At 39.5% G+C, this 12,258-nt stretch overlaps 5 protein-coding genes and 1 pseudogene across 8 annotated transcripts; 5 read left to right on the plus strand and 1 right to left on the minus strand.

The window, feature by feature from the left end:
* LOC104711630 (protein HYPER-SENSITIVITY-RELATED 4 pseudogene) lies at positions 1-924 on the plus strand (annotated as a pseudogene).
* A 1,273-nt stretch (positions 925-2,197) lies between these two features.
* On the plus strand, positions 2,198-4,180 carry LOC104711631 (AAA-ATPase At3g50940). Of its 2 annotated transcripts, none has more exons than XM_010428329.2 (3): positions 2,198-2,317; positions 2,542-3,562; positions 3,647-4,180. In XM_010428329.2, the coding sequence occupies exons 2-3, from the start codon at positions 2,564-2,566 to the stop codon at positions 4,025-4,027; spliced, it is 1,380 nt and encodes a 459-aa protein (XP_010426631.2). In that variant the 5' UTR covers positions 2,198-2,317; positions 2,542-2,563; the 3' UTR covers positions 4,028-4,180. The 2 variants fall into 2 exon arrangements, with proteins under 2 accessions (XP_010426631.2, XP_087323682.1); XM_087467556.1 differs by having other exon boundaries at positions 2,205-2,317; positions 2,542-3,552.
* On the plus strand, positions 4,127-7,346 carry LOC104711633 (disease resistance RPP13-like protein 4). Of its 2 annotated transcripts, none has more exons than XM_010428333.2 (2): positions 4,127-4,368; positions 4,597-7,346. In XM_010428333.2, exon 2 carries the CDS (start codon positions 4,615-4,617, stop codon positions 7,186-7,188), a length of 2,574 nt encoding a protein of 857 aa, XP_010426635.2. In that variant the 5' UTR covers positions 4,127-4,368; positions 4,597-4,614; the 3' UTR covers positions 7,189-7,346. The 2 variants fall into 2 exon arrangements, with proteins under 2 accessions (XP_010426635.2, XP_010426636.2); XM_010428334.2 differs by having other exon boundaries at positions 4,129-4,368; positions 4,603-7,346.
* LOC104711632 (thioredoxin domain-containing protein PLP3A) lies at positions 7,196-9,195 on the minus strand. Of its 2 annotated transcripts, none has more exons than XM_010428330.3 (9): positions 9,038-9,195; positions 8,844-8,949; positions 8,452-8,526; positions 8,305-8,352; positions 8,078-8,220; positions 7,911-7,983; positions 7,756-7,817; positions 7,568-7,665; positions 7,196-7,486 (listed from the first exon to the last, which is right to left on the minus strand). In XM_010428330.3, exons 2-9 carry the CDS (start codon positions 8,925-8,927, stop codon positions 7,377-7,379), a joined length of 693 nt encoding a protein of 230 aa, XP_010426632.1. In that variant the 5' UTR covers positions 8,928-8,949; positions 9,038-9,195; the 3' UTR covers positions 7,196-7,376. The 2 variants fall into 2 exon arrangements, with proteins under 2 accessions (XP_010426632.1, XP_010426634.1); XM_010428332.3 differs by having other exon boundaries at positions 8,844-8,956.
* Positions 9,183-10,518, plus strand: LOC147938917 (uncharacterized). The gene has a single exon (XM_087467557.1). The coding sequence runs from the start codon at positions 9,617-9,619 to the stop codon at positions 10,355-10,357; it is 741 nt and encodes a 246-aa protein (XP_087323683.1). The 5' UTR covers positions 9,183-9,616; the 3' UTR covers positions 10,358-10,518.
* A 720-nt stretch (positions 10,519-11,238) lies between these two features.
* On the plus strand, positions 11,239-12,258 carry LOC104711635 (dehydrin Xero 1). The gene is made up of 2 exons (XM_010428337.3): positions 11,239-11,522; positions 11,893-12,258. Exons 1-2 carry the CDS (start codon positions 11,361-11,363, stop codon positions 12,094-12,096), a joined length of 366 nt encoding a protein of 121 aa, XP_010426639.1. The 5' UTR covers positions 11,239-11,360; the 3' UTR covers positions 12,097-12,258.

The raw sequence follows: 12,258 nt of genomic DNA on the forward strand, positions 1-12,258 counted from the left end.
ATGGCACTAACATCCCCTTCTTGTCCACCTCGTGTGCATGTGGGTATCGGTAGACACACGACACTTGGAATGTCAAAACGACCTCGAATTGTTTCGGTTTATGCTGCAAATTATCCAGATATATTTGCACAAATCCTAGAAAAAACCAAGTCGGTACAAGTTTCGAAAGTTCTCACCACCGCAACTTCGGTGGCCAAAACCGCGGTGATGGCTCGATCGTTAGTCCAAAATTATGTGCCTCACGAGGTGCGACACTACATCTCAGATGAATTCCGCCGCCGCTTCGTTCTTGACTTTTCCTCTCAATTGACAATAACCATCGAAGAATATGAAGGATACGTTCGCAATGAAGTCTTTGAGGCTGCCAAGGCCTATCTAGCCACCAAGATCTCTCCTTCCAACAAGAAAATCAAAGTGAGCAAACACGCCAAAGAAAAAACCTACGACGTCACCGTGGAACGTGACGAGGAAGTTGTGGACACTTTCAACGGCGTCCAGTTCCGTTGGGTCCTCCGCTGCCGCCATGTTGAGTCAAACAAAGTCAGATCTGAGGTCAGATCGTTCCAGCTCAACTTCCCTAAGAAATTCAAAGACATAGCCCTTGAATCTTACTTGCCATTCATAGTGAAAAGAGCCACGTTAATGAAGCAAGAGAAGAAAAAGCTCAAGATCTTCACTCTCGACAGAGGCTGGTACTCAGGCACGTGGTCCTCTGTTACCCTTGACCATCCTTCTACTTTCAAGACGCTAGCAATGGATTCAGATGTCAAGAGAAGTGTGATGGACGATCTAGACAAGTTCGTAAAGCGGAGCGACTACTATAAGAGGGTTGGTAAAGCTTGGAAGAGAGGATACTTGTTATACGGTCCACCAGGCACAGGGAAGGGAAATTACACTAATCATGGATCTATGTTTGCTTATTGAATGTTGTGTCGACAACAATATTATAATTGATCATTTGGCGTATATTCTTTATTTAAATCAGCTTATTAAAACTATATATATGTATAATTTTTGAAAACTATATAATAATGTGCAAGATGTTGTAAAGACTATATAAACTATATAAAAAAAAAGAGTTTCGAGTTGTATGAAAAGTTCAACTTTCTATTTTGAAAATATGAAATAATTAGAGGCCTGCCACTAATTTGCGTTGGTTAAAACTCAAATTAAAATGCTACCCTAGCATAAAATATATACTATAATTGTAACTAATTAAAAATGGAAAAGAAAAAAAAAAAGAGAGAGGTCGACATCGTAGCTCCCACAAATAGTCTCCAGAGCTGGAAAAAGAAGAGGCAAACTGAAAGAGACCACTGAAAATAAAAGGTAACAAAAATACGACATTTTGATTGAACTTACTCTACTTAAACTTTATGAAGCCCCCCCCCCCCCCCCCCCCCCCCCTTTGGTTTTGTAATTAAAATCGTATCACAGAAATTGAAAAAGTAATTCGTTTGTCTGAACCATTAAATTGAAAATTGAATTGATCGAACCAATTAATAAACCCGAGACCGGTCCGGTTTCGGTTATCGCGGAAACCCACCAGTCCACCACCACTAGCCTCCTCGATCAAAAAGACTGCGTTTTGAAACGCACGCTCATGTGTACCGCCGGGAGAGAGATCCAGGACGATGATTCGCGGCAGAGGCTCGTGGGTCGGACTCTCGACCCGGTTGAAGCTTTACGGGATCCGACGTCTATGCACTAAAGGAGAGAATGGTGCTGGGAACAAACTCGAGAAGAAGACGGAATCTAGTGTTGCTCATCAAAACGAGACTGAAACTAGTGTTGTTTCTCGCTACGATGAGACTTATAAGAAACTCGATAAGCTCGATTTCGTGACCGCTGCCAAAAAAAAAGTAGTTTCTAGCTTCTTTCTAAAGATTAATGGTTTATAGTATGTTCTATACATTAATCCTACTATATTAATTAGTATCAATAAGTTTTGAATGAGAGATACTCTAATTAATATAACTATTGGGATTGGAAAGGAAAAAAATTGTATTTTTGGAAAAATAATAGTATATTTAAAAATTAACTTATTTTAGTGGTATTGATAAGAAGAATTGCCCTTAACCAAACAGAGAATTTTTGTTTTTTGAAAAAAGAGAGTTAATTTGTCAAAAAAAAAAAAAAAAAAATAGCTTACGTATTTTAAGAAATTATAAAGTCATTGCGACTATACTTACTAAATGGGCCGTAGATGCTGGCCCACTATACACACTTCGATTCACAATTGTAAATAATCATCTTCATCCCTAATTTTCTGAGAGGTATCGTGAAAGTTCGTTCAGTGATCGCACAAGTGCTGCTGGTATCAATTTTTTTTTTTTTTGAATTGTTAGAATTTCAATTTTAGTAATCATCATAGCATCGTTTGATTAATCGAATCATATTTATTTACCACGCAAACCTTTTAACTTTAATCATTCCTTAACCTCTTTTTTCTGTAATCATTAGACACAACCTTTTGTTTTTTTTAGGTTAGTTGTTCTTGGTTAGTGGCTCTGATTTTTGTTGTTTTCTTATTAAACTTAGTTATAAAGAGATTGAAAGGGCAATGAGTTCGTCTGCTTCATCCTCTAGTGAATCTCACTTAGCCACCGCCAAAACAGCTCTGACGGCGGTTGTATCGGTGGCTGCAGCCGCAATGCTAGCCCGATCAGTGGTTCAAGAATACATGCCAGGCGAGGTTCATGAGTTTATCTCTCACGGCTTCCGCAGATTCTTCAGCTACTTTTCTTTTGATATGACTGCTGTGATTGAAGAGTTCGGAGGTTATGAACACAACCAAGTGTTTGAGTCTGCGGAGGCTTACCTCGCCACCAAGATATCTAATTCCACTAGAAGAATCAAAGTGAACAAGCATGAGAAACAGAGCCATTACAGTGTCTCTGTCGAACGTGATGAGCAAGTTTTGGATACTTTTGACGGCGTCAAGCTCAGTTGGATCCTTGTTTGTCGCCATGTCGACAAAAAAGATTTCCGTAACCCGCGGGACCTCAACTCCACTTTGAGATCTGAAGTTCGTAGTTACGAGCTCAGTTTCCGAAAGAAGTTCAAGAACGTGGTTCTTGAATCTTATTTGCCGTTCGTGGTGGAACAAGCTGCTTTGATGAAACAAAACCGTAAGACTTTGAAGATCTTCACTCTTGATTCTTACTCGGTGGAGTGGACCTCTGTGACTCTCGACCATCCTTCCACGTTTCGCACTCTCGCCATGGATCCCGAGGTTAAGAGAAACTTGGTGGAGGATCTCGATAGATTCGTGCAGCGGAAAGGCTTTTACGGGAGGGTTGGAAAAGCTTGGAAGAGAGGGTACTTGTTGTATGGTCCACCCAGTACTGGCAAATCAAGCTTGATCGCTGCCATAGCTAATCATCTTAACTTTGATATCTATGACTTAGACTTCACTTCACTTAAAAGCAATGCTGAGCTTCGGACGTTACTTATGTCTACTGCAAATCGTTCCATTCTGGTTGTGGAAGATATCGATTGTTCAATCGAGTTCAAAAATCGCACTACTGATGAGGGCAACGACGATACCTTGTATAAAGCGGTGATGCATTTTTTGATATTTTGTATGTCTTTGCTTCTTAGCCTAAACTCATAACTAATGTTTTTGTTGTTGGTTGTTTTTCAGGTGACACTCTCTGGTCTATTGAATTTTGTAGACGGACTATGGTCAAGTTGTGGTAACGAGCGGATCATAGTGTTCACAACTAACTACAGAGAAAGATTGGATCCAGCATTGTTGAGGCCAGGACGAATGGACATGCACATTCACATGTCGTATTGCACACCTGCTGCTTTTAAGGTTTTGGCTTCAAACTATCTCGAGATTGAAGATCATATAACTTTCGAGCAGATTGAGGAATTGATCCGAGAAACACAAGTTACACCAGCTGAAGTAGCTGAACAGTTGATGAGGAGTGATTCTGTGGATAAGGTACTCCAAGGACTAGTTGAGTTCTTAAAAGCCAAGAAAGTTGTAAATGATGAAGCTAAAGGCCAAAATAAATAATTTTAAAAAAAATTGAGTAGTTCTTTTGTTTTTGTCAGGTTAAAGACAATTTTTACTTCTTCTTTCTTTGTTTAAACACTGTGATGTTATAAAAATGATACGGATGATATTATTTTATGAGGTCAGAGATTTATTGAATTTATCAACTATAAATCCTATCTCCGACAAAAGATAAAAAGAAAACGAGTTTGGTTGACTGTTGACTTATAATTGTTAAACCGTTGACTTCAAATTCGATAAAGTGTCTTTGTAAGCTCATTCCTGAAACCAAAGTTTGCAAAAGATCCAAAGATCAGGAGCAGCTTCAGCCTTCAGATCCTAAACGGCTAAGTCACTTCCTTGTAAGTGTTCTCTTACCATGAGATAGACTTTACTTTGATTAGATTCATTTCAAATTTTTCTAAGGATTCTACATGTTTCTTGAGAAACTACGGATTAGTTAAAGATTAATCCAGTCTTTGGTTACTACTGAGATTCTATTAGTCGTTGGTGGATTGCTTTTTTAGAAAGTTCGATCTAATGATACACATAAGCGATTGAAATTATTGCTTGGAAATATTTTCTGAAAGTTGCAGGTGTCTGAGAAAATGGTGGACGCTGTTGTAACAGTGTGTCTAGAGAAAGCCTTGAACATCCTCGAAGAAAAAGGCCGAACCGTATCTGAATACGGAAAACAGTTAAAAGATTTGCAAGTTGAGTTGAAATATATGCTGTCTTTTCTCAAGGATGCAGAGAGGAAGAAGAGAACTAACGACGTGCTGCGTGATTTCGTGGTGGAATTACGAGAGTTGGTTTATGAAGCTGAGGACATACTCGCGGATTGTCAGCTTGCGGCTGGTGATGGTGATGGTGATGATGACGGGAACGAGCAAAGGCCCTCCAACGCGTGGCTTTCGCGGTTTTATCCTGCCAGGGTTTCGTTGCAGTACAAGAAAAGCAAACGTTTGAAAGAGATCAATGAGAGGATAAAGTCGATGAAGAAGCAAGTGAAGCCTTATTTCGAATTCATAACGCCGAGCAATATTGGAAGAGATAATGGAACTGATCGGTGGAGCTCTCCGGTGTATGATCATACTCAAGTGGTTGGTTTGGAAGGAGATAAAAGAAAAATCAAGGAATGGCTCGTTCGATCAAACGAGAGCGACCTATTGGTAATGGCCTTTGTTGGCATGGGAGGGTTAGGTAAAACTACCATTGCTCAAGAAGTTTTCAATGACAAAGAGATTGAACATCGTTTCGAAAGAAGGATATGGGTGTCTGTGTCCCAGACTTTTACTGAAGAACAGATCATGAGAAGCATATTGCGGAACTTGGGGGACGCGAGTGTTGGTGATGATCTTGGAACATTGCTGAGAAAAATCCAGCAGTATCTCTTGGGGAAAAGGTACTTGATCGTCATGGACGATGTATGGGACAAGAATTTGAGTTGGTGGGACAAGATCTACCAAGGACTGCCTAGAGGACAAGGTGGTAGCGTCATCGTGACAACAAGGTCAGAATCTGTTGCGGTAAAGGTTCAGGCCAGAGACAAGACTCACCGTCCACAGCTCCTCAGTTCTGATAACAGTTGGCTGCTGTTTTGTAAGGTGGCATTTGCAGCAAATAACGGTACTTGTGAGCGTCCCGAGTTAGAGGATGTCGGCAAGGAGATTGTAACAAAATGCAAAGGCTTGCCATTGACAATCAAAGCGGTTGGTGGGTTGCTTCTGTGCAAAGACCATGTCTATCATGAATGGAGACGAATTGCAGAACATTTTCAAGATGAGCTAAGAGGGAACAGTTCTGAAACTGACAATGTGATGTCTTCTCTGCAATTGAGTTACGACGAACTCCCTTCCCACCTTAAAGCATGCTTTCTCACGCTCTCTCTCTATCCGGAAGACTGTGTTATACCGAAACAGCAGCTTGTACACGGATGGATTGGAGAAGGTTTTGTCATGTGGAGAAATGGAAGATCTGCAACTGAATCTGGAGAAGACTGCTTTTCCGGGCTCACAAACAGGTGTCTAATAGAAGTTGTTGACAAAACCTATAGCGGAACCATCATCACTTGCAAGATTCATGACATGGTTCGTGATTTGGTGATCGATATAGCTAAGAATGATTCCTTCTCTAACCAGGAAGGCCTCAACTGTCGTCACCTTGGGATTAGTGGAAACTTTAATGAGAAGCAGATCAAAGTTAATCATAAGCTGAGAGGCGTAGTGTCAACAACTAAAACAGGTGAGGTGAACAAGCTCAACTCAGACCTAGCTAAAAAATTCACAGATTGCAAATACCTTCGGGTTCTTGATATCTCAAAATCGATATTTGATGCTCCTCTGTCTGAGATTTTGGATGAGATTGCGAGCCTTCAACACTTGGCATGTCTTAGTTTGAGTAACACACATCCGTTGATCCAGTTTCCTCGTTCCATGGAAGATCTCCGCAATTTACAGATTCTAGACGCAAGCTACTGTCAGAATCTGAAACAACTTCAACCTTGCATTGTGTTTTTCAAGAAACTCCTTGTACTTGACATGACGAATTGTGGATCACTTGAGTGCTTCCCCAAGGGTATTGGAAGTCTCGTTAACCTCGAAGTACTGTTGGGATTTAAGCCAGCCAGGTCCAACAATGGGTGCAAGCTCAGTGAAGTGAGAAATCTCAAAAACCTCAGAAAACTTGGTCTTTCTCTGACTCATGGCGATCAGATCGAAGATGAGGAGCTTGATTCTTTGATAAACCTTAGCAAGCTTATGTCCATTTCTATCAACTGCTACGACAGCTACGGCGATGATCTCATAACCAAAATAGATGCGCTCACTCCTCCACACCAGCTCCATGAGCTTTCTCTACAGTTCTATCCTGGAAAGTCGAGTCCATCGTGGTTGAGTCCTCACAAGCTTCCGATGTTGAGGTACATGTCAATATGCTCAGGTAATTTGGTGAAAATGCATGAACGGTTTTGGGGGACTGAGAATAATACTCACTGGAGAATCGAAGGTTTGATGTTAAGTTCGTTGTCGGACCTAGACATGGATTGGGAAGTGCTGCAACGGTCAATGCCCTACCTCAGGAGCGTTAACGCAAACTGGTGTCCAGAGCTAGAGTCTTTCCCGATCGAAGATGTCGGCTTTAGAGGCGGAGTGTGGACGAAAACACCAACGCACAGAACCTGATGGAACATTTTAAGCAACTAGATCAATGTTTATTAATCAGCGACAATAAGTTGGTGTATTACATATACCTTGATACAATGTAACGTAGCATTTGACCGTTTGGATTTCATATCAAAGTTTTCTTTCTAATAAACATATAACAAAAGAGCAAAACAAAACAGAGACTAGCAGCAATGGCAACTGCTTGCTCAGTCAGAATCAAAGTCCAGATTCTCTGAGGACCTGACAGACCGCCGTATGCTCTCTTGATATTCGGCATCTTCATCATCTTCCTCTTTCTTCTTCTTGCTTAGCATTCCTGTTAAAGATTTTGCATAAGCAACAGTTCTCTAACTGAGCTGTAATTATAAAAGAAAAGTGGGTGTGCGGTTCTGCATACCCTTTTTAACCAGAACGTTCTCTAGTTTATTCGTGGTGAAATCGTCCTTGGTGCCCAGATCCTGGAACCCAACTAGCCTATCCATCGCGACTCCCTTGCTAATAATGATAAAGAAACACATACTTTATCAGTTATACACCTAACAACAAACCCTGTATGTAAGAATGAATAGAAGAAAGAGGCGAGACCTGAAAAGCACAACGCAAGGCAAAGTCTTTATAGCAAGCTTCGTGACAAAGAAAGGAGCATTCTGCATTTATTTCAACCAAGCATTATCTTCACCAAAGGATTGGTGAAAAGCCATTTCCTTTTCTCTAATTCTAATAAAGTGGTTCACACTAACCTCTGCGTCCACTTTAATGAACTTTGTGTCCACATGTCTAGGCGCAAGAGTTTTCAGATGCTTGTCCATAATCCTACAATGATGCAGTGAGTGAGTGCATATCTTATGGTTACGAGCTCACATATCAGAAGACGAACAAAAAAATATAAGCTGATGGGAGATCTTACTTGCACCGGTAAAATTCCTTGTGGTAGAAATGACATATCACCTTCTCACTCCTGGTGACTTCACCCAAGAAATCTCCTTCGCTTACCTCTCGATATTCACCATGTCCTTGTCTTTTAAACGCTTCTCTCTTCTCAACTTCTCTCTGTCAAGATAGAATCTTGAAGGTTTAGTACATACCAATACCTACACAACTAATTATACAGTACGATGCCAAAGTAATAATAACCTTTAGTGCTGCAATCCTATCAGCGTGCAATCTTTCTAGCTCTGGATCCTACAGAACATAAACAAGTAAGTCTCTTATAGAAGCTTAAAAAACTCAATACACCCAAAACAAAATAAAAACAGCCCAATAAGCAAACATTGCACTTACATCCATAAGTTCATCAAGATCAACCTCTTCATTAACAGGTTTTGATCTTTGCGCCTTCTCATTTGCAAGAACTTCCTACAAATACGTATAAATAAATCATCAAAAACATACAAGTACTCTACTCACAGGTGGTTATCTACACAGCCATAACTCATCAAAGTCTATCACTTCGACAGACATCAAACAAACACCACTTCAACAAACATAGATGAATCAATTCTGTGAATATCATATACGAAATGCAATAAACTTACCAAAAGCATATACTAAAAACACGAAAAAAGTAGATGCAATCGAACAATTTCCAAAAAAAAAAAAATTGAGAAAAAGGCAACTACGAAATTGCATTTGATGGATTTAAACCAAAAACTCAAAAAGATAAAATTATTTACCTTTTGATAATTTCTAGCAGCTGCAGCCATTACATTTCCGAATGCTAGATTCGAAAGGGTCGATTTGACTGCATCCGGATCCATCTTTTAGCACCCAAAAAAAAATCTGGAAACTCACCACACGAAAAGCAACAAAAACAAAAAAAGATTAGGATTCAGAGATAGAAGAAAACTAAAAGCTCCAAAGATCATACCTTTTTCAAAATTCCTTCCTGATGTGAAGATGAAAAACACACAGCTTGAGAAATCAAAATCAAAGCTTTTTTTAGTTTTTTTTGTTCTAACAATTTCAAATCTGGAGCGGAAAAAAAAAATCCCAAAATTAAAAGATGAACACAATACAAAGGTAGTTACACGAACCAAACGACTGCGTTTCGTTAAGGATGCTAAAATGTGAATTAATGGGCCTTCCATATCTAAAGGCCCATAAGTCCTAGCTAAGTTAGTAGTATCTTTTTATGTCGGTCGCTAACCACTACTACGACGCTACGCCGAGTCGCCGACGTCTTTACATGCCATGTGTCTCACTCTTAATCAATACGGATTTAATTAATGACACTTTTTATGTCGGCCAACACGGATGGGAGTAAAATATCTATATGAATCTGATGATCGGTTCCTATCCAAAATGAAAATTGCGGTTCTATAAAAGTATCATACAAGAGCTCATTAATCTTCATCGATCAAAAGTCTTTTAAGTTCCATCAAAAGAACAAAGTTTTCTATATATATCTAAGAAAAGAGTTACAAGTTTATTTTTAGAAAGAAAGAAAATGGATTCTTACCAGAACCAATCCGGAGTGCCAAAGAAGGGACTGACTGAGAAAATCATGGAGAAGCTCCCAGGTCATCATGCACCTCATCACACTGGAGGAGCCAACACTGCTTATGGTGCTACTAGCGCTGGCGGTGTTCACGGCCACGAGAAGCAAGGTATGACGGAGAAGATTATAGATCAGGTGACGCCAGGCCATCATGGAACTCATCAGACTGGTCACGGTGGCGGTGTTCACGGCCACGAGAAGCAAGGTATGACGGAGAAGATTATGGAGCAGGTTGCGCCAGGCCATCATGGAACTCATCAGACTGGTTACGGTGCTACTAACACTGGTGGTATTCACCACGAGAGGAAAGGTATGACGGAGAAGGTTATGGATCAGGTGACGCCAGGCCATCATGGTGGATCACACCAGACTGGAACCCACACGGGTTATGGTAACACTGGCGGTGTTCACCACGAGAAGCAAGGGATGACGGAGAAGATTATGGAAAAACTTCCAGGTCATCAGGGGTCTCACCAAACTGGTACTCACACGGGTCATGGTGCTACACACACTGGTGTAGTTCACCACGAGAAAAAAGGCATGGCTGAAAAAATTATGGAGAAGTTGCCTGGTCATCATGGAACCCATCAAACTGGAACCACTACGAGTTATGGTAATACTGGAGTTGTTCACCACGAGAAAAAGAGTACGATGGATAAGATCAAAGAGAAGCTTCCTGGTAGTCACTAACTAGAATCTCTTTTTAACAAGTTGTTTAATTTCAGAATAATTAAGTATCTGTATTGTATTGTTTTTATGAGATGATGGTTTTAAATAAAGCGCGTTTATGCGTGTATGTAAGTGATTCGGTCGTTGATTTAATATGAAGTTTCCACATTTGATTTCGTTTATATATATAGTTGTTGGTTTTATGTTTTGATAATATGTGAATTATTTTATCGAAATTGTAACATTATTATCAGGGGGAATGAGCTACTCTGTGACCCAAAAAAAACTAAAAAGCCAAAGATACTTCAGCAACTAAAGCTGAAAGGAACTTAGAAGAAACTAGACATGTGTAAAAAACCATTGAGAGAGCAGACAACCACAACCTTTTACTTTAAAAGTGGATACAAAGTAGAGTAATCGTTTTGGTAAATGGTAAGTATGTATGAGGAGTTAGAAGTACCAAATTTATCCATTGACTTGTATATCTCTCTTACTCTACTACTCTAGTACTCTCTTTTGTTTTCTCCCACCGGTAACAAACACAAATTACTAATTAGTTTAACTTAATTAAAAACAAAGATGAATTTAACAAAACTTATTCGTTGTTCTTATCGTTACATGTATGTGTGTGTAAATGTGTTAAAATCTCAAAATTTAAAGATTGAACATCAAAGGTGGAACAAGAAACACAAAACGAGCAATATGGAGTGTTGTTTTATTGCAGGACCATATAGTCCAAATAAGCTACTTAAAGGGATTAAATTAAACGAGGTGGGTGGATTAGTAGTAACGGACATGTGTCATACCAACCACAATTGACAATACCAACGTCTTACGTAATCGCCATGTGTCTCGCTCGTAATCAACACAGATTATTTTAATTATGTGTGATTATGATCCCTATCCAAAGTTGCGGTTCTATAAAAAAAAAATCATTCAAAAGAGTCTGAATCTCGTCAAGAATAGTTTTGTTCTACAGCTAAAATAAAAAGTTGAATTTTCAATTGTAACTTGTAAGAGGAAAATGGAGTCTTACCAAAACCAGTCCGGAGCTCAGCAGACTCACCAACAGCTTGACCAATTCGGTAATCCAATTTCAGCCACCACTGCCGCTCCGGTCGTCGCTGAAGGTGGTGGTTTGAGTGGCATGCTTCACCGTTCTGGTAGTAGCTCTAGCTCTAGCTCGGTACGTATACTTCTGTTTTCCGCAATTGCTTTTGCAATATTTAATGTACTTTTTTCCTATATCACCAAAATATATCAAGTTGTTTCATTTAATTAGACTTACCTACTTGGAAACAATTCGTTAGGAAACATATTTAAAATTAACTAAGAATATCTATTTTTAAAAAGGTAATTTCAAAAAGGAGCGAGAGTATTTTTGCTTTGCTTATATCAAATATGAAATACATACGTGTAAAATTTATAATAATCCCAACCTTCTAATATGAATATATCGAATTTCAAATATGGACAGTCTTGCAAAAACTTATTACTTTTTCTTGTCGATGTTCTGCTAATTAAACACGTGTACATGTGTGTGTGCATGCATGAAGGAGGACGATGGACTAGGTGGAAGGAGGAGGAAGAAGAAGGGAATAACGGAGAAGATTAAAGACAAGCTGCCGGGACATCATGAGTCCAACAAGACTTCTTTAGGTTCCACCACGACGGCCTATGATACCGGCACCACCGTTCACCACGAGAAGAAAGGCATGATGGAGAAGATCAAAGAGAAGCTTCCGGGTGGTCATCATTAGATTCACTTTTATCAACTTGTTTGCGTATATGTTATATGGTACTATTTTCATTTCACAATAGTGTTTTAGTGTGGCTCTTATTAAGAACAATGCATATGATATGACGTACTCTTTTACATGGTTGTTGAATGGAATAAATATAAGCCACTCTTTTTCGAATCA

This window comes from Camelina sativa, chromosome 9 (assembly GCF_030686135.1).
Source record: "Camelina sativa cultivar CO46 ecotype springtype chromosome 9, ASM3068613v1".
NCBI classification, from domain to species: Eukaryota; Viridiplantae; Streptophyta; class Magnoliopsida; order Brassicales; family Brassicaceae; genus Camelina; species Camelina sativa.

What these genes read in the sequence shown, in the direction of transcription:
- LOC104711635 (XM_010428337.3), top strand. Translation starts at nt 11,361, where the DNA reads ATGGAGTCTTACCAAAACCAGTCCGGAGCTCAGCAGACTCACCAACAG. An exon ending in GTAGCTCTAGCTCTAGCTCG is followed by an intron (nt 11,523 to 11,892) that starts GTACGTATACTT and finishes GCATGCATGAAG; the next exon opens with GAGGACGATGGACTAGGTGG.
- LOC104711631 (XM_010428329.2), top strand. Translation starts at nt 2,564, where the DNA reads ATGAGTTCGTCTGCTTCATCCTCTAGTGAATCTCACTTAGCCACCGCC. An exon ending in ACGATACCTTGTATAAAGCG is followed by an intron (nt 3,563 to 3,646) that starts GTGATGCATTTT and finishes GTTGTTTTTCAG; the next exon opens with GTGACACTCTCTGGTCTATT.
- LOC147938917 (XM_087467557.1), top strand. Translation starts at nt 9,617, where the DNA reads ATGGATTCTTACCAGAACCAATCCGGAGTGCCAAAGAAGGGACTGACT.
- LOC104711633 (XM_010428333.2), top strand. Translation starts at nt 4,615, where the DNA reads ATGGTGGACGCTGTTGTAACAGTGTGTCTAGAGAAAGCCTTGAACATC.
- LOC104711632 (XM_010428330.3), bottom strand. Translation starts at nt 8,927, where the DNA reads ATGGATCCGGATGCAGTCAAATCGACCCTTTCGAATCTAGCATTCGGA. An exon ending in ATCTTGATGAACTTATGGAT is followed by an intron (nt 8,353 to 8,451) that starts GTAAGTGCAATG and finishes TATGTTCTGTAG; the next exon opens with GATCCAGAGCTAGAAAGATT. An exon ending in AAGGAATTTTACCGGTGCAA is followed by an intron (nt 7,984 to 8,077) that starts GTAAGATCTCCC and finishes GCATCATTGTAG; the next exon opens with GATTATGGACAAGCATCTGA.